General features: G+C 47.4%; 1 protein-coding gene across 1 annotated transcript in view; it reads right to left on the bottom strand.

Annotated features, from left to right (window-relative positions):
* The window catches only part of LOC119406799 (luciferin 4-monooxygenase-like), a 64,523-nt gene extending 45,314 nt beyond the window's left edge, over window positions 1-19,209 (bottom strand). The window contains exon 1 of the mRNA XM_037673534.2: window positions 19,067-19,209. Coding sequence (XP_037529462.1) covers window positions 19,067-19,209 — 143 coding nt within the window. The remainder of the gene's footprint in view (window positions 1-19,066) is intronic.
* Window positions 19,210-22,569: the final 3,360 nt, after the last annotated feature.

The following is a 22,569-nucleotide window of genomic DNA, read 5'->3' as shown; positions in this document are numbered from 1 at the left end:
AGCCTAGCTCCGGTCCCAGCCGCAAATAGTCGTACCGTGTCAACGTCCCCTTCCCGTAGCGCGCGTCATCGCAGCTACGACGGGTTCGGGCGAATAAGGCAACAGGCTAGCACAACAAACAACACTTTATTGCTACGTTAGCAATAACGCGTAAATGTCGCGTAGAGGGATAGTCCGCTCTCGTAGAAAACAAAGGGTATGGCTTACACCTTCGGTCGATGATCGGCTCGCGGGTCTCGGGGCGGTGAGATGTTCCTTCGCCGGTCAGCAGGGCAAGAGCGACCGTCTCCCTGCCTGGTCGGCAGTTTTGTTCACCTCCCGTGTCCCTCCCCACCGCGAGGGTTGATTCCCTCGCAGGGCGAGTTCCCTTTCCCGCGAGCCGGGAAGCGAGGAATGGCGCGCGGAGTGGCGGGAAAGAAGGGGTTGTCCGGAAAGGGCGACGGTGCTCCTCTCCTAGTGGTCCCCGGCTCCCGCCGTCAGTTCGCGATCGCGCCAGCCTTAAGGAAAGGAAATGGGCGCGCGTGCTCTCCCACAAGACGAAGAGCCGATCGTGAGCGCGCGTTACAGTTTTTGACACCGCTGAACCCAGGCCTCTGGTTTTGTTAATAAACCCCCTTATAATATATATAATAAATAAAAGCCACAATGAAAAGTAATTCATAAAACTTTCCGACGCGCGGAATCGATCGGGGGACCTCTCGCTTCACAGCGCGCAGCGTTAGACGGCTAGAGGCCACGAAGAGTACCGTCTTTCAGCCTGCTAACGGCGAGCTATTTACATACACCATTTACTTCAGCATGCTTTCTTGGTCACCACCGAGATGGCGCTAAGTGCGCGCGCGGCGCGCTTTATAGATCGTCACCCCGCTCCTGCGAACGCCGTCGCTCTTCGCCCTACAGGGCGTGGTCGGCTTCGTGCGCTTATCTCGAGCGAAGAAGGAGGCGGCTGGGGGGGGGGGGGGCTGGAGCGAAGGGTTGTATGTCTTATGCTTTCCCCGCGATGTCCGCGCTGAAGTCACAGAGCGTACGAAGGTCACTTCGCTCGCTGCAGCGGCCGCGTTTGCGAAAGGAGCGCGCTGTTCAAACAAAAATAAGTAACAACTGTGGCAGTTAGTTCGCGCTCGTCCTGTGTGCACCTGTTCGTTCGTTTAGTGCGTCCTGCTTTATGTTCGAGCAGTGCGCTTCAAGTGTCAAGCTGTGACGCATGATGGTTCGCGCTCGTCCTGTGTGCGTTCTTTTCGTGCATCCTTTGGGCTCGAGCGACGCGCTCGCAATTTCGGGCTGCTTTCCGTTCTTCGCGTTACATTCCAATTTATTGCTATAGCATTCATTGCTTCACCGATGCGGCGAAACTGTGACTTTTTTTTAACGCGGTAACGTTAAAGAGCTCGTTCCGCAGAAATCCCAATGATGGTGATGATGATGCTCCTGGGATGATTGGCACCTACCCACTCATGAGGATCGGCCGCGAGTTGGGAGGATCATGTAGTGTGAAATTTTTGAGTTCTAATACAGGTTGCAGATATAGTTAGGATGAAGAGTTATTTTTAATGAATACCGGCATTAGCCTAGACCGTAGTTCATAACCTCGGAAATGACCAAAAATCTTTATGTCATTATGACAATTTAAAAATTATTAGCGATTGATGTGTCGAATTAGACGATGTGATTCCGCAGGAATTCCGGTGTCGGCATCGGCGCCGCTGTCGGCAGCGTTGGTTGTGAGCGAAAAATCATCCATCTTGTATAAAACAAATAATAAAAAAAATCTTAGGTTCGAATGAGAATCGAACCCAGGCCGTATGCATGGCAAGCAGGTGTTCTGCCACAGAGCCACACAGTTGCTTGGAACGGCACTGAAATTAACTTAATGCGTCACAAACATTTTCTTAGCGAAAAAAAAACCGCTTTATCTACACTGCCAGTTTTGGTATGATCTACTGAATTAGTTCTTGGTGTGCGTGTGCGTTAGGATAATAAACTTAGACTTCATGCATGGACGTCAAACTGTATTTATGGCAGTTATCTGAATGAGGTATTGGTGTGTTTTGCAGCTGTCCAGTGCGGCACGAAATAGAAATAGCGAGTCACTGCAAAAACTCCGTACATTTTTCAAATGCGCAGCATTTCTTAGCAAATCTTCGGCACTTTGAGCGTTTCTACCTACGTATTTAACTATCTATCTAGCCGCCTACGTCTGGGTGCCCTCATGATCGCCGCCTTAACTTGGCGTAGACCGAAATATGATGGACAGCACGAACAGCTCCATCGACTGTACGGCTCCATGACTCTTTGCTCCGTGTTGTCAGCGCACGCTGACTAAAGAAAGCAAAAGAAAAATGAAAGGGGAGAGATAAGGGGGTGGAAAGCGAATGGCAGACGCGGCATGCGGACTATGCTTCGGCGCACATTACCTTGCGAAGCTTGCAAAGAGATGCCTGTTGGAAACTTTGCGCCGATCGAGTCTCCTGTGGCGGCACGGACTCGCGCCATGAACGCGCGCCACAAGTGCCACGGACGCGCGCAGCAGTGTCTGTGGCACTGCCTACACGCGTTTATATACATAAACCATTGCTTTCGTCGATCTGAAACACCGAAAAGATAATGTCGATCAATGATGCTCACTCGCACGTGTGCAACGTCGGCTGTCTCTTTTAAAATGCATGTATCGTAATATATTGTTCTGCAAGTCTAGCTTATGTTGCAGGCGAGCAACTCAGCACTGAGGTTGAAGAGCGTTTTCGCGCGGGCCGGTCATTTCCGAACCAAAGCACAGTGCCGATCTTGTTGAAGAAACAAGTTCGCGTAGGTACTTTCTTTTTCTTCGTTCAGGTAACTGATATACCGTATTTACTCGAATATAGGCCGGCCCTGATTCTAAGCCGACCCCCGAAATTCGCAAGGCCAGAAAAGTAAAAAAACCTATTCATTGTACTCGAACCTAAGCCGACCCCCCCACTTTCGCACATCGTTTTTTTGAAAAAAAAACATCGGCTTAGATTCGAGTAATTACGGTATATGATTAAAAATAGTGGTACCTTGTTCCCGGCACTGTCAGGGCTCCCTCATTGCCTGAACAGCGCACGAAGCATTGTGAAGTCATCGCATAACGAAGATAAAGAACCAGTAGATAGCACCTGAAAGGCTGCGATATGCGACTGGTTTCGTTTTCGCGCGCTACAATACATGGCGGATCGAGCTTACGGGATTGTCGACAGATGGCGCCGAGTTTGTTTGGTGTTTCTCCGAGGGAATCTATTTCAGGAACTTCAGGTGTTTCTTGTAATTGTTGAATTCCTGTAATATGATGCGGTGTATCCATAGTTTATTCCGGTGTATTTCTTGTTTTTCCCGTTTTGTCACTGCCCGAAAATGGGCAATGGACCCTGTCAAGCCTTGCTGGCTTTTAGTTCATTGTCCACGACATCACTTGTATGTTGAAATAAATTTCATTTGATTTGAACTTTAGAGGGGAAGAATCGGTGAATGTCGGAGCAACGTCCATGGTATCTTTTGCTAGTTCGAGAGTTTCAAACATGGACTTATGCTTCGCTGTGACGAGAGCCATTCGCACCTTGGTTGGAACACGTTGTAGGAACGACTCAAGTAATACGGCCGTGTCCAGTGGATCTACAGTGTCGTCAGTCAAGTGGTACAGGTGACGTAGAAACTGGGTTGGACCTGTGTAGCTGAGCTGGCCTTTGTTCAGGAGCATCTATATCTCGTTTCGCCTGGACGAGGATGTCCAGGCGCAACGAGGTGGTGAAGAGCCTTTTTCATTGAATCTCTTCTGTTTCGCTTCAACGGCTCTATCGTTAAACAGTATAGCACATATATATTATCGGGAGTAACGAATACACATAATCAGTATCAGTGTATACATAAGTGGGCATTGCCATCTTATGAATCAAAACATAGTATACACCAGCAACTCATGGAAACATATGAGGAATGTCATCACGCTGTTGACGCAACAGTTAAACTCATTTGTTACTACAAGCGTTTCCGCGTCAGACGTTCCGTACTTACCCTGTGCTTTTCGATGGCGGGTAAAACGGCCGTGAAGTCCGATGTGTCGACCAAAACAACCTTGCATCCGTTACCAAGAAAACAAAAGCACAACCAAAAGCCGCCAACGTTACCAATAGACGCTGAGCACAGGCCAACGTCGCCCTCTTGGAAAATAGACGCTTCATGATACCTGCATTGACCGATAAAAACATGTGAATATGAGAGCTCCAAATAACTAAATATGGTTGCTCTCCGAAAAGTATCGAGATTCGGGTATATCTTCGTCCATTATTTTTAAATGTGAAGCATTTCTTAGCGAACCAAAGGCACTTTGATCGTTTCTATCTATCTATCTATCTATCTATCTATCTATCTATCTATCTATCTATCTATCTATCTATCTATCTATCTATCTATCTATCTATCTATCTATCTATCTATCTATCTATCTATCTATCTATCTATCTATCTGTCTGTCTGTCTGTCTGTCTGTCTGTCTGTCTGTCTATCTATCTATCTATCTATCTATCTATCTATCTATCTATCTATCTATCTATCTATCTATCTATCTATCTATCTATCTATCTATCTATCTATCTATCTATCTATCTATCTATCTAGCCGCCTACGTCTGGGTGCTCTTTAGGTCGTATCCTTAACTTGACACATACCGAAATTTGCATATGAGGGCACTAGTGTATAAAAGAAAACGATGGGCACGATGGACATGAACAGCGTGAGAGACTTGTCGCGTACGTCATGAAACCGTTTCCTTCAGTCACGTGTGGCACATACTCCAATACCACGGCCCATGTAATGCGGGTATGTGCAGGTCATTCACAGTTCGTATTAACCCATTAACGGTGATAACAGACTTTCAAAAATCTTCACGCGATCGCGTTATGGAGCTTGTGTCGGAGAAAATGCGGGGCAGGCGTGGGCAGCGTTAGGGGCGAGGGAAATGAGAGGGAAGGAGAATAACGGTTAGATCCGCAACAGAGAATAACGGTTAGATCCGCAACAGAACACAGTCATTCTGTGTGGCAGTCGAGTATTCATACACAGAGCTACGCGAGTGCTTGAAACTGCTTACGAAAAAACATGGTTGATCCCTCCGTCATAGGAATCGGAATAACACGAAAGTATAGTGCGCCCTTACAGAAGTAACTTAATGTTTACCGTACATTGATATAAGAGAGTTTGCAGAATATGTATTGATGTCGGGCAGCTAATGGCACCATTTAACGTGTATGCACCCACTTTGATGATTGGTTGTGCATCTCCATCCCGACGACTAACGTCCGTGTTAAATGATTAAACAAACCCTTGTGGCAGCTGTAGTAGTTAACGGTGAAAGCGTATTCAGAGAACGAGGTGTGATAGCCAGAAAAGCGTCGCATATTGGGCGAAGAACTTGGTTGCCATCCCACGGCGTGTTAAAATGTGATTGAACACTACCGCCGCACTAGAGGGAAACGCAAAGCGCGTCGTGCCGCCCCGGTACCGGCCGCGATTTTTCTCGGGGGGAGCGCGTGAGCGGGGAACGCGGAGTTACAGCCAGGTGAGGCAGGCGCGCGTCGCAGAGCTATTTTTGGTTTGGATTACGTGATGCTATGAGCGAGGCCGACGCTTTTACGACGCTTTAGGGAGCCTTCATGTGTGCGCGCCCCCTCCGTTTTTTAGGGGGCGCGCACACATGAAGGCTCCCTACGACGCTTATGCTAAGGTCACCACCTCGCGGTGTGTTAAGGCATTGACAAAATTGAACTTCTATTGAAAACGCGCCGAATGGGACTGACGTGTTACGCGTTGCAGGTGCTAATCGCGGAGGCCACAGTAATGACGAATTACTTTACCTTACCGCTCCCAGAGGGCAACACCAGCCCGCCGACCGGGAGAGTGGTAGATATAAAAGGCGCGTTTCTAAAGCCTCTAGAGTCTGTGACCCTGGCGTAGTGGATAGCATGCCCGGCATCTGTTGTTGCGGACCGAGCGGTCGTGGGTTCGATGCCCGTTGACGGAACCTTTTTTTCTTTGCCATCTGATCGTGTAAATTTTTCCGGCGTCATTTCCGTGACGGAAATACGTCACTTAAGTCTTGGTGGACCCCGGCATAAAACACTTTCGTGTTAAAAACTCCGTATAATGGCGTCATGTCGCGTCAACGTCGACTGTGGTTGCAGTATTCGCTATCGGCGTTTAAAACAATTTAATATACATTGCATATTAACTCCTATGACTCGCCAAGCTATACTCAACCGCTGCTCAATCCGGAGGAATACGACAAAAACCGCTTCATCGGATGTTGACATCATCGCACCGCAGCGTGCAGTTCATTTCGATAAAACTGACAAAACTGCTCTGAGGTGAGTACCGACGTTAGGTCGGAACATAGGTTACCCTTTGGGCGCCAGTGTAGTCGACGAGCCTGATAAGTCCACAATCAATCCGGAAACCAGGACGGGCGGGGAGGGGGGCGCGCCTTAGGACACCCCCCCCCCTGCTCCAATTTTTATATGCGAAGCATTCCTTAGCGAACCAATTGCACTTTGAGCATTTCTAACTACGTATACATCTATCTACGTATCTTTCTAGACACCTACGTCTGGGTGCTCTGGCGATCGCCTCCTTCACTTGGCGTTGACGAAAGCAGGTATGGGAGGGTGACTTGACGTATATGACTGCGTGGTCATGACATCAGTAACGTGAAAATCCTGTCGCGTACGTCGTCAAACCATTTCTTGCAGACACGTGTGGCACATACCCGTATACCGCAGGCCACGGTATGCGGGTATGCGGCACAAGCGACTGGCAGTTTATATCTACCAAGGAACGTCGAGACCATACATTGGTTATTTACGTCCCAGAGCGTTGAGATAAACTGACAACGGCAGCGCCGACCCGACGAATGCAAATAATAACTATCAGAAGCTCAGCAGGAACCGAACCCAAGCTTTCTACAGGGCTGTCGGGTATTCTACCACAGAGCCACGCCAGGTCGTGAAACTGCTTTAGCAAAAGTCCATATGCAGGCGTAATGTTGGTGCAACGTCAATTGTTGTTGCAGTGCTGTCTAATTTTAATGCGACAGCAAATATATGTACACTCTCGGTGGATTTTTTGCGGTCGCGGTCATGTCCCGGGTATGTATATGTATGTATATATACATAAAATGCACAAATAAAACATTGCCGAAGTGCGCGACCGGGGATTCAAACCTGCGACCCCTCGCTCCGCAGCGCGCTGTCTTTGACAATTACGCCATGCGTCATTCATTCTCCAGGATACCAACGACAAAATACCAACGCAGGTGACGTTGGGTAAAACAGACGGGACGCCACGCGTGGCGAAATTAAAATTATGCGAGACGCGGGCCATGCTGCATCGTTGCGTGCGCTGAGTTTGCGTCGTATCGCTGGCGACCCGCGCTAGTTTTCCATTTTGGGGCTGTAGCGCGGCGCCACTCGTGACCAGTCGGCCGGGGAAAAAGAAGAGCTCCCCTTGGCTCGTGGTGGCGCGAGCTAGTGGGAAGGCTTTGGCTATTGTAGGCTTATGCTACAAGAGGGAAGAAACGAGACGGCTGAACTAGAATGACGGTATATATCTTACACCAGGACCAGAATCTTGAGGCCAAAATTACAGCGCAAATGCACATGGCACACCCGAAGAAAAGAAACGTACGACACAAGTGCTGACTAACAACTGCTTTAATATTTTATACGCCAATGCATCTACATGTATAAGCCCAAGGCAATATTACATTTAGTCTTTTGATGCCCTGTCCAGATTCAAGCCGTCTTTCACGCAGTATAAAGACCAGTCGTTGTTGGGTCTTGATAAACCAATGTTGAAGTCACCGATAATGATGAGCGGCCTGGTTCTCTCGGCAGGTTTATTGTAGGAAGCATTGATCCCGATTTTTGCGTAATCGACGTGGTCCACGTTGCGGACCACGTGAACGAGTGCATGGTAGTTAAGCGTCTTCCAGGGGTGTTCTGTTTTCAGCTTCCTCACTTTCCTTGTGTCCGCCACGGTGGTGTAGCGGTTACGGTGCTCGGCTGCTGACCCGAAGGTCGCGGGTTCGATCCCGGCCGCGGCGGTCGCATTTCGATGGATGCGAAATTCCAGATGCTCGTGTACTGTGCGATCTCGGTGCACGTTAAAGAATACCAGATGGTCGAAATTAAAGCCTCTACAATTATTATTATTATCACTTGCGTGTCAATGTGTGTGTTCGCGTTTACTGTGTAGGTTGCGACTTTGTATCACCTGTGGCACATACCCCCATAACATAAACTGTTATGCGGGTATGTGCCACACGTGTCTGAGAGAAAGGGTTTCATGACGTACGCGACTGGTATTTTGCGTTATTCATGTCATGACCAGTGAATCGTGTTCATCATACACTGATCCTCTGCTATGCCAATTTTGGTACATTAGAAGTTATGGAGACGACCAGGAGAGCGCCCAGACGTAGGCGGCTAGATAGATAGGTAGAAAAATTCGGCAGATCCCACGTCCCGTGGGAGTCGATGTTATGCGAAGCATGCGGCGGGTAGGTCAGTGTGGCGTAACTTTTAAAGACGATAGTCTTTCTTGGGATACTTAAACGGATAAATTTTGGTCTGTCTTTCTGTCTGTCTATCACAAAGGAAAGTTTATTGAACCTGTACACGCAAGCGCGAGAGACACTTATAAACTAGATACTTATAAATTGCGTCAGTGTAACTTATACAAACGCTAGACGCAATTACTGGCTGGGGTAATACACTGTACGCTACCGAGCAACTATAAAACAACAACCAAATTGACTAAAGCATCTTACTTCCCAAGGAGATGAGGAAAAAAATATATCTGCCTTTCTGTTTGTCGGCACGTCCCTCGATTCAGCCACTCGGCCAAAGTTGAACCACTTGCCCAAGGGCCAGCCTTCTTGAACTGGTACGGCTGTTCATACTTGTGAACGTTGTCGATCAAAAAGTAAATATCATGCATATCTGAGGTGCGACATCATTAGGTAAGTATCAGATGGCGTGTTCCTTTAATAGAAAATGCATACATACGCAATTTTAAGGACCCAAGTTTCTTAAGCTGCGCTGAAATTTGCCTTCCTCCGTGCCCTCCACACGAGCTCATTGTTGTGTTTCTGTTTCGGTTCTGTATTGCACTGTACGAATGCCATGGGTTGGTGTTGAAAAACTTTAGATTTGAGAAGGCCAAGAAGGTGAAAAAAAATATTTAAAAAATGAAAAAGCAGCGTTGTGGGCGGCCTTCAGGCTGCCGGTTGTGGGCGCCGCTCTGGCATTCCTGTTTTACCCAGGCGACGTGTAAATAAAAGTGTGTGTGGAGAGTACTCGTTGAGTGCGGACGTTTCTTCTGCTTCAGCGCTTCGCGCCAAACCGCGTGTTCGGGCTGGCTGGCGTCCCCACCGGTCGCGTTGGTCACCGCCGGTCTTCACCTGCTGCTGCGCCGGGACTACCAGCACGCAACACAGCACTCATGTTTCCCGACGTATTGCCAGATGGCGTCCATATCTCACACAGCGCCTCTTCTATCGTCTTTACACGACATTTGCAGCGAAGCACGCAGATACGCGGCCATTTTTTTTTACTGAGCGACACGTTACAGAATGACGCTAGAGATTTGTATAAATGTTATAAGCACATATATATATATGTGTGTTGAAGAGCCGCATATGTGTTATATAACCAGTTGTTTACGGCTGGGTAACGCTGCCAATTTCAACGTGGGTATTACCAACACCAGAAGCGGTTAGCTTATATGTAGTGCTTATACGTGTCCCGAGAACGCCCGCACATCTCACGAACCCGTGGGCATGTGTGCAAGTTCTTGACAGTTCTTGAACAAGGGCATCATCACCGTGATCAGTGAGCACCAGCAGCTGGTCATGACTTGTTATAGGATCCGGTCGTGATCGTGGTGACGAGGGGACCCTGTGTAGTGAAGTATGTGGTATAGTAGAGCTGTTGGAATGCGTGGATGCCTCGGTCATTTCGTCGACAAATTGTCTGTCGACAGAGCCGGCGACATGTTGGAACCTGAAGCCACCCTTCGCGTTGGTGAGGTGTAGGCCGTCGAGGCTGGTAGCAGGGGCGTAGCCAGAAATTTTTTTCGCGGGGGGGGGGGGGGGGGGGGGTTCAACCGTACTTTATGTATGTTCGTGCGTGCGTTTGTATGTGCGCATGTATATATACGCAAGCAAAACTGAAAAATTTCGGGGGGCTATGCCCGTGGTGGTTGTCGTATTCCTAGACTACCTGGGCCTATGTGGCCTACGTAGCCTTGTCTACAAAGCGGCTGTCAGTCACTCTGGCATTATCCTTGGTCAGCATGAGGCCATCGCCCAGCCTCGTAAGAAATGAAGATGACACGGCGTCGTTCTGGCGGACTAAGTGCACTTATACGGTGCGGTGATGTGGATATCATACGTAACTTTCATTAATGTACTCCTCCGGGGTCGAGCAATGCTTCAATATAGCTTGCTTAATCATAGAAATACAAACGTAATGTTTATTAGACTGCTATAAAAGCGGAGCCAACACTGGAACTACATACGTTAATCTGATATGACGCCTGTATCGTAGGAGTACACATCGTAGGAGTATCATGTAGTGTTTATTGCTTTCTTGTAAAATTAGATAGCCAGCTCCACAACCACAATTTATGTTGCACCCATAATATGCCTGCGTAGGCTGTTTTTCCAAACCAGTTTACAGACCTGGCGTGGCTCAGTGGTAGAATACCTGATCGCCACGCAGAATGCCTGGGTTCGATTCCTGCTGGGATCCTAAATTTCATTCTTTCCATTCGTTGAGTCAACGCTGCCGATGTTGGTTTTCTTTAACGCTCTAGCATTTAAGTTACCAATGTCTGTTCTCGCCGTTCCTGGGTAGATATAAACTGTCAATCACCTGTGGCGCATACCCGTACACCGCGGCCCGTGGTAAACGGGTATGTGCCACACGTGTCTAGTGGAAAGGGTTTGACGACGTACGCGACAGGATTTTAACGTTATTCATGTCATGACCCGGCAATCATATTCGTCAAATCCTCTTACCCTCCCATGCAAATTTTGGTCTACACCAAGTTAAGGAGGCGATCATGAGAGCACCCAGACGTAGGCGGCTAGATAGATAGATAGATAGATACGTAGATAGAAACGCTCAAAGTGCCAGAGGTTCGCTAATAAATGCTTCGCATTTAATAGATACGTAGATAGAAAGGCCCAAAATGTCTGAGGTTCGCTAAGAAATGCTTCGCATTTAATAATGGAAATATCCTGGTTGTGTCAACGTCCTAGTGCCACTCTAGAGCCACGCCAAAACTTGAAACTGCTTCGGAAAGAAACCCTATACTGTCCTTGTCAACAGGAAAGAATTAATAAATACTAATAAAAACGTTGCAGGGCCTTCATATTTTGATGTATTACGGTTTATATTGCCTCTGGCGAAATGATTTACAGCAATGCATTTGTGCTTTTAGATGGAGGCGACTTCACACCAATCGGTGTAAACTTGGAACTTGTAAGGTGGCTGTCCTTCATGCTGTGCTGTGCGAAAAAATGTTACAGTTTCGCCGCAAGGGCGAAGGAATGAATGAGATAGCAAGAAACGGTAATGCTATACGAAGTGAGGCTCGCGAATGGATACTCTCAGTTTGAACAGCGCTCCTGTTGCAAAGGCTGCCAAAGCAGCGAAGGAAACTAGCGTGCTTCAAGTGTCTAGCTGTAACACTTGATAGTTCGCGTTTATCTTCTGTTTGTTCGTTCAGCGGCGCCCCTTGAGCTCGAGTGACTTCCGTACGCTCCGTAACATCAGCGCGGACATCACGGTGAAAGCTTGAAACATCTCTCCTCCCCTCACCACGAGATAACCACGCGGGCAGACAGCGGAAGGGCAAGGTTCTCCCTGCGCAAATATTAGAAGAAGCGAGCGTGCTCGCCAGCGACTTTTAAATGCGCCCGTTGCGCTCCTCGCGCCATCTTGCTGGTAATGAAGAAACGCTTATAAGCGCCTGCCATCTCGGAGTACTACCAGCAGTAAAGAGTGTGTATATAACGCTCGCCGTGACCTACCAGGAGGATCTGCGTTTTGTGGCGTAGTGGTTAGCGCCACGCGCTGCGAAGCGAGAGGTCGCTGGTTCGATTCCGCGCTTCGGAAGCATTTTTCTGAATTATTTTTCTTCGAGACTTTTATATATATATACACATACTTATACATATACGGTGCATGACGGCGGCGACGGCGACGGCAAAAACTAGCCGAGACGGTCCATATAATTGCTATCGCAATAAAAGGTCGTTCAAGCAGTGACGTCGATAGATGTAGCGTGGCGTACAGGCATACAATTGCAATGGGCGTCACAGCATGTGAATTTCGTAAATAATGTGTGGTTGAAAACTGCCAGCCGATAATGAAAGGCTCAGACATAATTCATCCGCATCAACAGCAGTAGCACAGCATCAACATAGTGTTCTGTAGCGAGAGGCAGAGACGGCGGCTGATGTGGCCGTGTCGTTCTCGCCACTTTATTCAGAAGGCGAATGCTGAAGCGGAGCGGTGGCCACTGCGGAATATTCCGGCTGAGATCGTGAGGGTGTTATACTGGCTCGCGCCTCGAGCTCTCGGCACGCGACAGGAGTGGCGCGGCGGCGGAAGAAAATGATGATGATAATGAAGATGATGACGCTACAGTTTACTTCCCCGCAGAAATGAACCACGAATGAAAACTATGGCGGTGTTTATACAAGTGAATTGGTAACGCAAAACTAAGGGTCCATAGGCAGTCCAGGTCATAACATGAAAAGGCACAGGGTTTTTATGATTTTTCCGGTGGGTAGCACTGGGAGAAGTGCAGCGGGCGGAGAACTGGACGGAAGGACGCGGTGGTCGTAGCCAAGCGAGTCCCACAATGACTTCGTCGGGTCTTTCGAGAGTGCACCGTGTGTCGCGAGCGGGCGGGGCTGGCAAAAATTAGGACTTAGTGGTTTTTAATGTAGCTAAATAAGCGGAAGCAAAGTTTTTAAAAGGATTACATTTATATTGACATTGCCTATGCTTTGCAATGCGAAAACACGTATTTTTCCTGCTAGAAAGACGATTTTTCTTATTGACACATTGGATAGTTTTCTTATGAAAAACCAAAGGGGTAAGGGCTAAAGGTGTAAGGCGCATGCTCCCCAAAGGAGTAAGGCGAGCATGCGCCTGACTTAGGCTCTGACCCATGTACAATCAGTGCTCGGCGAAGCAAGATAATTAAAAACAGAAAACAACAGCTTATGTAGACAATAAACACATGATCGAGTAACATAAACAACATATTCAACATGGTAACATTAGTAGAATAAATCCAAAAAAAAACGGCAGGAAGTGGACGATGGAAACTTGCGGTGAAAAAATCCGTAAACAGGGGGTGGGTGCTCGAGCCGACGTTTCGACTAGTGGACTTGTCTTCTTCAAGGCAGGAGCTCCAGCCTTGAAGAGTTCCAGCCTTGAAGAAGACAAGTCCACTTGTCGAAACGTCGGCTCGAGCACCCACCCCCTGTTCACGGATTTTTTCATCATGAGTAAAATAAATAACAAGTGACGGAAGTAGCATAAGGAACATTACAAACATATTATGTTGTAATGTTGTTGGCACTGATAACACAGCAATGTGCAACACATTTACCGATATTTGCACATTTTTCTTTGATACACTGTTGAAACGCAGGATTCTTTTATTATATCTAACAGTTGTTTGTTTGAATTTAGGAGCCTAGGCATTTTGTATCTCAAGCATTGCGTCCCGTAATTTGTTCTGGTGTTAGGAAGTTTATAGTTGATCACACCTAGGTTGCGGGCTGTGGTCATTTGAAGATAGCTGGACTCAACATTTTCCAGTTTTCTTTAATTTGCATGAACATATAAAGTGAGAGCTTCTCTGTGTAAAGAAGACTTGGCGGAACTAGTTTATACTTAATTTTATATGGAGATGTGGTATCACTGAAAGGGGTGCGTTCGGGAGCACGAACGGCTCTCGTTTGCAAAACTTCTAGTTTACTTAAATTAGTTTTCGTAGTAGATCCCCAGATCAATAAGCAATAGTGCAGATGTGTTATACCGTAGTGCCTCGTGATTTAAAAATACCCGCTTAATACGGATGAATTGATTATGTATTTTACTTATTTGAGTCTTCCACATTACCCAGTTCAGCTCTGATGGACGGTTTTCAAACTTAGTCAAAAACTGATCTAAAAATGTTTCAAGCTCTTAGTTAATAGCAGCGAAGTTCCCTCTCCTATAATCTCTACTAGTTTCAAAACGGTTGTGCAGGAAAGTGAACTGTCACCTGGTTGAGGCAGTCCTACAGGTTGTGGCAAAATGACGGAACACTTCATGTTGCGTGGCAACAAACTCCGGTGATAAGCTTTATTGCGATAGCAATTATATGGACAGTCTCGACGGGTTTTTGCCGTCGCCATTGCCGTCGCCATCATGTCCTTCCGGTACGAAGTCCAAACTGATAAGATCCTTTCGCGCATTGTATGTTGTACCGCGAGTAAAAGCGCGCGAGCGGGGGCGACGAACGCGGCCGAAGTTGAGATCAAACAAGCCGGCACATTTCCGTCGCTCGGAGGGTGCATGTGCCGGGCTTAAAGTCAGGGGGGGTATCGGGGGGGGGGGTGTGGCCCGGCCTTCCCTTCTATTTCTTAAGGAGCGGCTGTACGTATATGTGTATGTATGCATATAGGTCGCCGCCCTCTGAGGGCCCCCCTCCAATGAAGGGAGACTTTAAGCCCTGTGCATGCGATAACATCACCCCGCTCGGGAGGCCTGCCGTCTAAGCAGACAGGAAACGCCCCGCCCGTCTTTAAAGGGGCCCTCCAACACTTTTTTGAAGTGCCTACATCGCTGCCGACCGCATCAACGCGTAGTGGCGCTCGCTAGAACTATTGCGAGCGGAAATGACGGAGATGAGCGCTGGCCTTTGATTGGATAAATGTAACGTTAGAAGTAATAACGGCGTTGCATCACAAAAGGGGCTATTATTGGGTTTAGTTTTTCTTTATCATGCTTTTTTCACTGAACAACAACTAGACGAACGTTCTTAGACTTTTTCAGCTTTAAAACTGCAGCGCCCGGCAAAGAATGCGCTGAACGCCACTGCGCAGCAGGAAACGCGCTGGGGACGCTTCAGGCGCCGTTGTTTGAAGAAACTGAAGGGAAAAAAATGTAAAAGCGGTGATATAGACCGCCCGCCGCAACAAGAAAGATGACTAAAACTACAAAACATGATAGAGGCGTTCGCGATCTGCCTCGTTTCGCATGTGCAGTTCACTCTTAATGCACCACATTGTTTGTTACTATCGCAACGGCGTCATAATTACGTTGGAAAGAATGTTCAATATTGTATGCAAGCTTCCCGTACGTAGGATCTTTCAGTTCATTTCATTGGGGCGCCATCAAACGTCACAGGGCGAGTGAAACATGGTCAGGCCGTACGTAGGATCTTTCAGTTCATTTCATTGGGGCGCCATCAAACGTCACAGGGCGAGTGAAACATGGTCAGGTGACCCCGCGAAAATCGAGTTGAGGGTAGGCCTTCATCTTATTGTATTTTGAGTGTTCTAGGCTAAATAACTTCGGACTGCGTGCCCCTATCGCTGCCGTTCTTGCTGCACTAATCTCTTCAGCCTTCAGTCTACGCAACCCGAAAGTAAAAAATGTAAAACAATGAGGCCTGGAAAAGTGTTGGAGGGTCCCTTTAACGACCGTGAAAGGACACGAGGTGGGGGGCCAGCAGCCACTTTGTCGCGCCAGCAGCCACTTTGAATCTAAGGGCGAGGTCGCGATCGCTGGCGCGCGCGCTATCTCGAAAGCCATCATAGCTGGCGGCTCGTATACCCTTCAACGTGCTGCGCTCTCTACACGAAGTGACTATGCGGAGAGCATCCCTTTCTTGCCATTTGAATAAAATGTTTATTCCTCCTCCTCCTCCTCTTCCCTGGAGCGGCCGCATTCTCTTACACCAGCGTTTTGTAGTAACGCGAGATCGAATACAAGACAGTTAGCTGCCAGCCTCACTTCGCTAAACACTACAATTTGTTGCTATCGCATTCATTGCTTCTCCCTTGCGCTGAAACTGTGGCTTATTTTAAAAAGTAACGTTCAGACAGATCATACGAAATCAATGTTACCAATTAGCGGCATGGAAAAGCACTCTTAACACTTGTTAACAGCTAGCAGTACACTGCCGCCTGTAGTGTTAGCGCGGTCACACCTGTAAATGATAAACGATTTCTTACAGCGAAGTAGTTCACAGTTCGATAATTTTGAAGTTAGCCATGTTTCGGTTAGACCAATATTACCAGCTTCACAGCCATCTATTAGGCTGCACAGGTAATTGTTCTTCGATAAGTAAATAGAAATGTTAGTTAGCAGCACCGTTATTTTCGTTTTTTTTTAACAGAACACTTGCCCCTCGCGTTTTTCTACCGGCGTGCAGCCGAAACCGCAGGGCCAGAGCTGAAATATCAGGTTGAAGCTCCTTCGGTGTCATTTCGTACACAGTGTCTTCGTTGGCGTCGTAGCCATAGTACCTACCATTCATTAGCAGTTCCTTATATGCTAGCCTGATAGGTACGATCAGACAGTTATATGGACAGTCTCGGCTAGTTCTTGCCGTCGCCGCCGTCATGCTTCGTGTATATATATATATATATATATATATATATATATATATATATATATATAAGTCCCAAAGAAAAATAGTTCCGAAAAAACTTCCGGAGCACGGAATCGAACCAACGCCGTCTCGATCCACAGCGCGTGGCTCTAACCACTATGCCACAAAGCGCAGATTGTTCAGGTGGCTAACGGCGAGCGTTTTATACATACCCTTTACTGCAGTACTCGGACACGGCAGGCTTTTATAAGCGTTTCTTCATTACCAGCGACATGGCGCTAGGAGCGCAACGGGCGCACTTATAACGTCGGCCAGCTTGCCCCGCACCTGCGAACGCCGTTTCTCTTCGGCCTACATGGCGTGGTCGCATTCGTGCGCTTATCCGAGGAAAAAAGGGGGCGGGCGGGAGGGGGGAGAGGGGCGTTGTCTCTCTTGTGCATTCCCCGGGATGTCCGCGCTGAAGTCACAGAGCGTACGAAGGTCACTTTGCTCGCTACAGCCGCCGCGTTTGCGAAAGGAGCGGGCTGTTCGAACAGAAATAAGCAACAACTGTGACAGTTCGCGCTCGTCCTGTGTGTACCTGTTCGTTCGTTTCGTGCGTCCTGCTTTATGGTTGAGCAGTGCGCTTCAAGTGTCAAGCTGTGATGTTCGCGCTCGTCTTTTGTGTGTTCTTTTCGTGCGTCCTTTGCGCTTGAGCGACGCGCTGGAAATTTCGAGCTGGCTTCCGTTCTCCACGTTACATTCCAATTTGTTGCTATCGCATTCATTGCTTCGCCGTTGCGGCGAAACTTTGACTATTTTTCCTTGCGTGACGCGTTGCTGCGCAATAGTCCTCACTAACTGCAATTCTGTTATCTTATGACTGTGTACGTTTTGATTGGATTTGCTCGTTGCTTTTTTGAGATCCAAAGTTAACAATGTGAAGAAAGTGAAGATTGCAAATTAACGATCCTCAGGGCCGAGGGTGCGCCACGACTACATTGCTTAGAATAACAGAGAACTCAGCTGGTTGGTAAGTATTCATTCTAAAATATACAGGTCTTGCAAACACGGACACAAGAATGAAGTCAGGGCGCCACAAACGCCGACTAACAACTGAAGAGACGCACAACGGCGGAAAGAAAGAAGGCACGAAAACTTATCTGCGCAGGCCCATGCAACAGGCCAACCTATCAATCCGGCACGCGTGGCGGTCTGCGTGGAAGATAACTGTTAATGCATTTGATTTCATCTTTGTGCAAGTTAATTGACGGTTGGCTCACGCATGCGCTATCACTATTCTCGATATGCCATGCTTCAATCATCAGGCGCGTTTCAGAATAACAGAATACAATTTCTGTACATTTCCTTAACGTTTCAGAAGAACCACGTGTGCTGGCAGTATTCTTCTATATCTTCGAAACCGCTGTTAAATTTTTCGTCGAAGCACTCGAAGGTTGTAAGAAACGGCATCGCCATGTCTTGCCTTAAGTCAGCCCTCACCGAGTCGTGTGAGCACAAAATGAGTGATAGCTTTAACGCACAGGTTACGCGTCTTGTAGATGTAGGGTATCCTCGTGATGCAGTGGCCACTGTCGCTGAACGTTTAAAGAAGTCTATTATGTCAAGTGCGGGCATGGTTGCAGAAATCGATAGGAAGAAACGTGTCGTAGGTATACCGTACATTCATTTCGTATCTCACAGGCTAAAGAAAGTAGGAAGTAGATACGGCGTTAATGTCGTTTTCACGGCTGCCAATAAGTTAGGTAAGATTTGTGCCGCTGTGCAGAGGAAAAATTAGCGAGTAAAAGACAAGAAGCGGACCTATATTTATTCCGTAAAACACACAAACAAATTCACTGATTGCCGTACGGGTGTGGTGTATAAGATCCCTTTCAGCTGCGGCCGCTTCTACGTAGGACAGATGGGCCGATGCTTTAACCAGAGATTGTTGGAACATAAGAGATCGCTAACAGGAGGCTCACCTTCTAATTTATCTTTAGATTGCCGAGATTGTAAGTGCACGCCAAAATTCGATGAATGCGCAGTGTTGTACCGGCATAGAAATGAAGAAACGCGCCTGATGATTGAAGCATGGTATATCGAGAATAGTGGTAGCGCATGCGTGAGCCAACCGTCGATTAACTTGCATAAAGATGAAATCAAATGCCTTAACAGTTATCTTCCACGTAGACCGACACGCGTGCCGGATTGATAGGTTCGCCTGTTGTATGGGCATGCGGAGATAGGTTTTCGTGCCTTCTTTATTTTCCGCCGTTGTGCGTCTCTTCAGTTGCTAGTCGGCGTTTGTGGTGTCCTGACTTCTTGTGTCCGCGTTTGCACGCCCTGCCTTCTTTAGAAGGACTACATCGCACTATCTCATACTTACCGCAATGATGTCACCTGGGTGAGAATGTTGCGATGTGTGAGTTGCACGCCCTTCGGTAATCCGGAGGATCCACTCGAAGAGACGATTATGAGCACCGAATCCGGGCCCACGTTGACTTCAGGATAGCTGGCTGTTGAGTGCATGAGTTCCGCCAGCGTCAGCACTTCATCGCTGGTTCCGGTAGTTACAATGATTCTCTGGGTTTGTAAGATCACACGGTTTATAACCAAGTGAATTCTTTGTAGCGTCGTGATGTTTGCATTGTTTCTCATTCGTTGTCATGATCATTTTGTATTGCGAAACCGCCACTGCTGTCCCATGTTTTGGGGCATAAGCGAGCGACACGTGCACGTGTATTCTGTGTTACTCTGCTAATTTACGTTCACATTGCGAGGAAACTGCCCGCGTTACGCCAATGTAATTCGATAAGGATAGAAAGAAACTTAACAAGGAGGGCGAATTCTGCAAATTATACACAGCACACAGCAGGATATCGAAGCTACCAGTCAGTCCATAAATGTTTATTTCATGGAAGTGTAAACAAACTGCGACAACGGAGCCTAAGTTTCGCAGACATAATACATTACAGAAAAAATTGGCCGCGTATCTGCGTGCTCCGCTGCAAATGACGTGTAAATACGATAGAGGAGGCGCTGCATCTACGCTGCGTGAGATATGGACGCCATCTGGCAATACATCGGGAAACATGAGCTTGCGCAGAGCGTTTCCTTCCTCCGTGGCAGAGGGCGTTCGTCGGCGGGCATAGCATGGCATTTTCAGCGCAGCCGCAGCTTAAGAAACTAGGGTCTTTAGAATTATGTATCTATGTATTTTCTATTAAAGGAACACACCACCTAATACTTACCTAGTGATGCTGCGCCTCAGATATGCGTAATATTTACTTTTTGGTCGACAACATTCACAAGTGTGAACAGCCGTACCAGTTTAAGAAGGGTGGGTGGCAAGGAAGTGGTTCAACTTTGGCCGGGCGGCTGAATCGGGTGACAGACGGACAGACAGACAGACAGAGAGAAAGACAGACCAAAATTTCCACATTTAAGTTCCCCAAGAAAGACTATCGTCTAAAAAATATAGCAGGCAAACGGACGGGACGAAGAAACGTGGCACAGCACAAGCGCCGACTATCAAATGACGCCTTATTTGTACGTGCAGAATATTTAAACGTGCATAATATACAAAGTGAACAAGCGCAGAGGAGCTGGTGAGGAACGTAACAATGCAAACAAAATATTCCCGCTGAAGAAAATGCACACGCGCGACAAATATGCATGTCAGGCAATCAAACATAGTACTGATTGGTTTTAATTCTTTGCATGCAAACATATCGATGCTTGGATGACGCATGACTGTCCCTATTTTTCAATGTAGTAGGCTTCCACGAGTTCTGTGGTCATCTGATCCTTACGTGTGAAGAACCGCGTCATATCAATGAAAAGGGGTGAACACCCGCACGTTTAACCATACGAAGGCAGATTGGCATGTGTGGGTGTTTTGATGGTTCCAGAAGGTTCTTTAGGACGTACATACAGGCAGCGCCCCGTCTGCCGTATATACATTTTGCTACAGGACAAGGGTATTTGGTATACTACACCTAGTGCACAGGATATTCCTGTGCTTCACACCGCATTTACTTAAGCTATACCCTTCTTTTCGGTGTTTTTTGTTGTTCACCAACGGGCGCAATTTGCATTATTTGTTCTGGGCGGAAAAAAGTACCGGGACACCGTAGCGTGATCCCATATTTTTCAGTCCATGTGCCATTAGGTGTATGTAAGGCATGGCGGCACATTTTTTAAGTGCGTAGCACTTTAAAAGCTCGGATTCTCGTCGATCCACAGATTTCATATGGCGTGATCACACTCATAATCAAGTGGTCAATACCTACATGTATATGAACTGCTACACATGTATTTGTACTACATGTATTTGAACTGCCGTAACAAGCTGGAAGTCGATAGAGCTCAGCACAATGTAGCGCGCATGTCGCCCACCCAGCTTCCGTATCTTCCTAACAAGATGGTACTCGTGCTGGCGAAACCCTATATGTTTACCTCAAACATTGGCGTCATCGGCGGTTTGGTAAACGAAGGAGTGGGAACCCTACGAACGGCAATCGCTGAGTGCCCGTGCTACACACTTCCTTCCTGAGGTTTCAAAGTAGTGGAGCTGCACTTAGCGCACGATTTAGAACCACACCAATCGCCACACAATAACGACATTATTAACGAAGAGTTTGCTGATGCTCTAGTTGTTTTAGCGTTCTTTTTCGACAGTTTTTCCTTAGCGCTTAATCTCTCGCACTAGACATTCGCAGAGGGAAGTGATAACAGAAAACGGAAAACCGGCTGCCTAAGCCGTAAACTTTTGTTTTTTTTTTTGCGTACGACACGCAGTACTTACTATGCGCTAAAGGTATCGTATAGTGTTTTTTGATAATGTGTTCATACACTGAAGGGTAATAAACATTAGTTGGTATGGGACTACGTGAAGTAAATGCACTGTGCGCTGTGCGCACTGCATGCTAGTTGTTGTGTGTGCACTGGAATACACTGGATTACGTATACAGTACAGCGGTATCCTTTTTCCAACATAAACTTACGTCAAAGATGCACAGGTTGGCGATGTGCCCCACACTACTAAATAAGCTCTTAAATTCGTGCAGTGCCGCGCGCACTCCATACATGCGCAGAGAGAACAGCTAATCGACCACTCGATCGGGCAATGAGTTGCGAGAAAGGAAAACGAACACCTAGCACCCAGCATCCTTTTCAACAACTTACGCTTCATTTACTGACTACGTATTATGCGTTCACGAATGTGCACACTGAGTTTGAGGCCATTTGAAGAAACACGCGGCTTGGGACGCGCCTGCGAAGTTCGCGTCCACAAACGAAGACGCCGTGTCGCAAAGGGTTAGTCGCTGCCAAGTGATTTTCAATACGAAGGTGCCGGCGCTGAACGCTTTTCTTACAGCGAAAGCTGTTATGAGATCATTTCACCGGCCGTTTTTGGCGCCGTAGTTGTCCGCCGCCGCCGCCGCCGCCGGTGTCCGTAACCAGTATCGCTCGAAACAAGAATAAAAACTAAATAAGAAAAAAATTCCAGGATGGAACGAGGTTCGAACCTGGGCCCTCTGCGTGGGAGCCCAGTATTCAACCTCTGAGCCATGCCGGTGCTTGAAACTGCTTTGCAAAAAGGTCCTATACAGGCTTCATGTCGGGAAGGAACCCCATTAGCATATGCAATATAGCGTGGAAGTAGAGTAAAATAAACACCAAGCGTCGCACAACGCGAATTCTGTAACCAGGCGTCACACAATGCGAATTGCGCAACGAGTAGGTTGTTGAATGCTTCCAACCCATTACAAAGGGCTCTGCCATAATTATTCATCGTCATCAGGCACAGCATCAACAAAGTGCGCCTAATGCCTTACATGCGTTTAGCAGGTACCAACGCTCTCCGTAGAATGACGAAAAATGGCA

This window comes from Rhipicephalus sanguineus, chromosome 10, assembly GCF_013339695.2.
Source record: "Rhipicephalus sanguineus isolate Rsan-2018 chromosome 10, BIME_Rsan_1.4, whole genome shotgun sequence".
In the NCBI taxonomy this organism is placed as follows: Eukaryota; Metazoa; Arthropoda; class Arachnida; order Ixodida; family Ixodidae; genus Rhipicephalus; species Rhipicephalus sanguineus.
The sequence above is the reverse complement of the archived record's forward strand: the minus strand, read 5'-3'. Positions and strand labels throughout refer to the sequence as shown.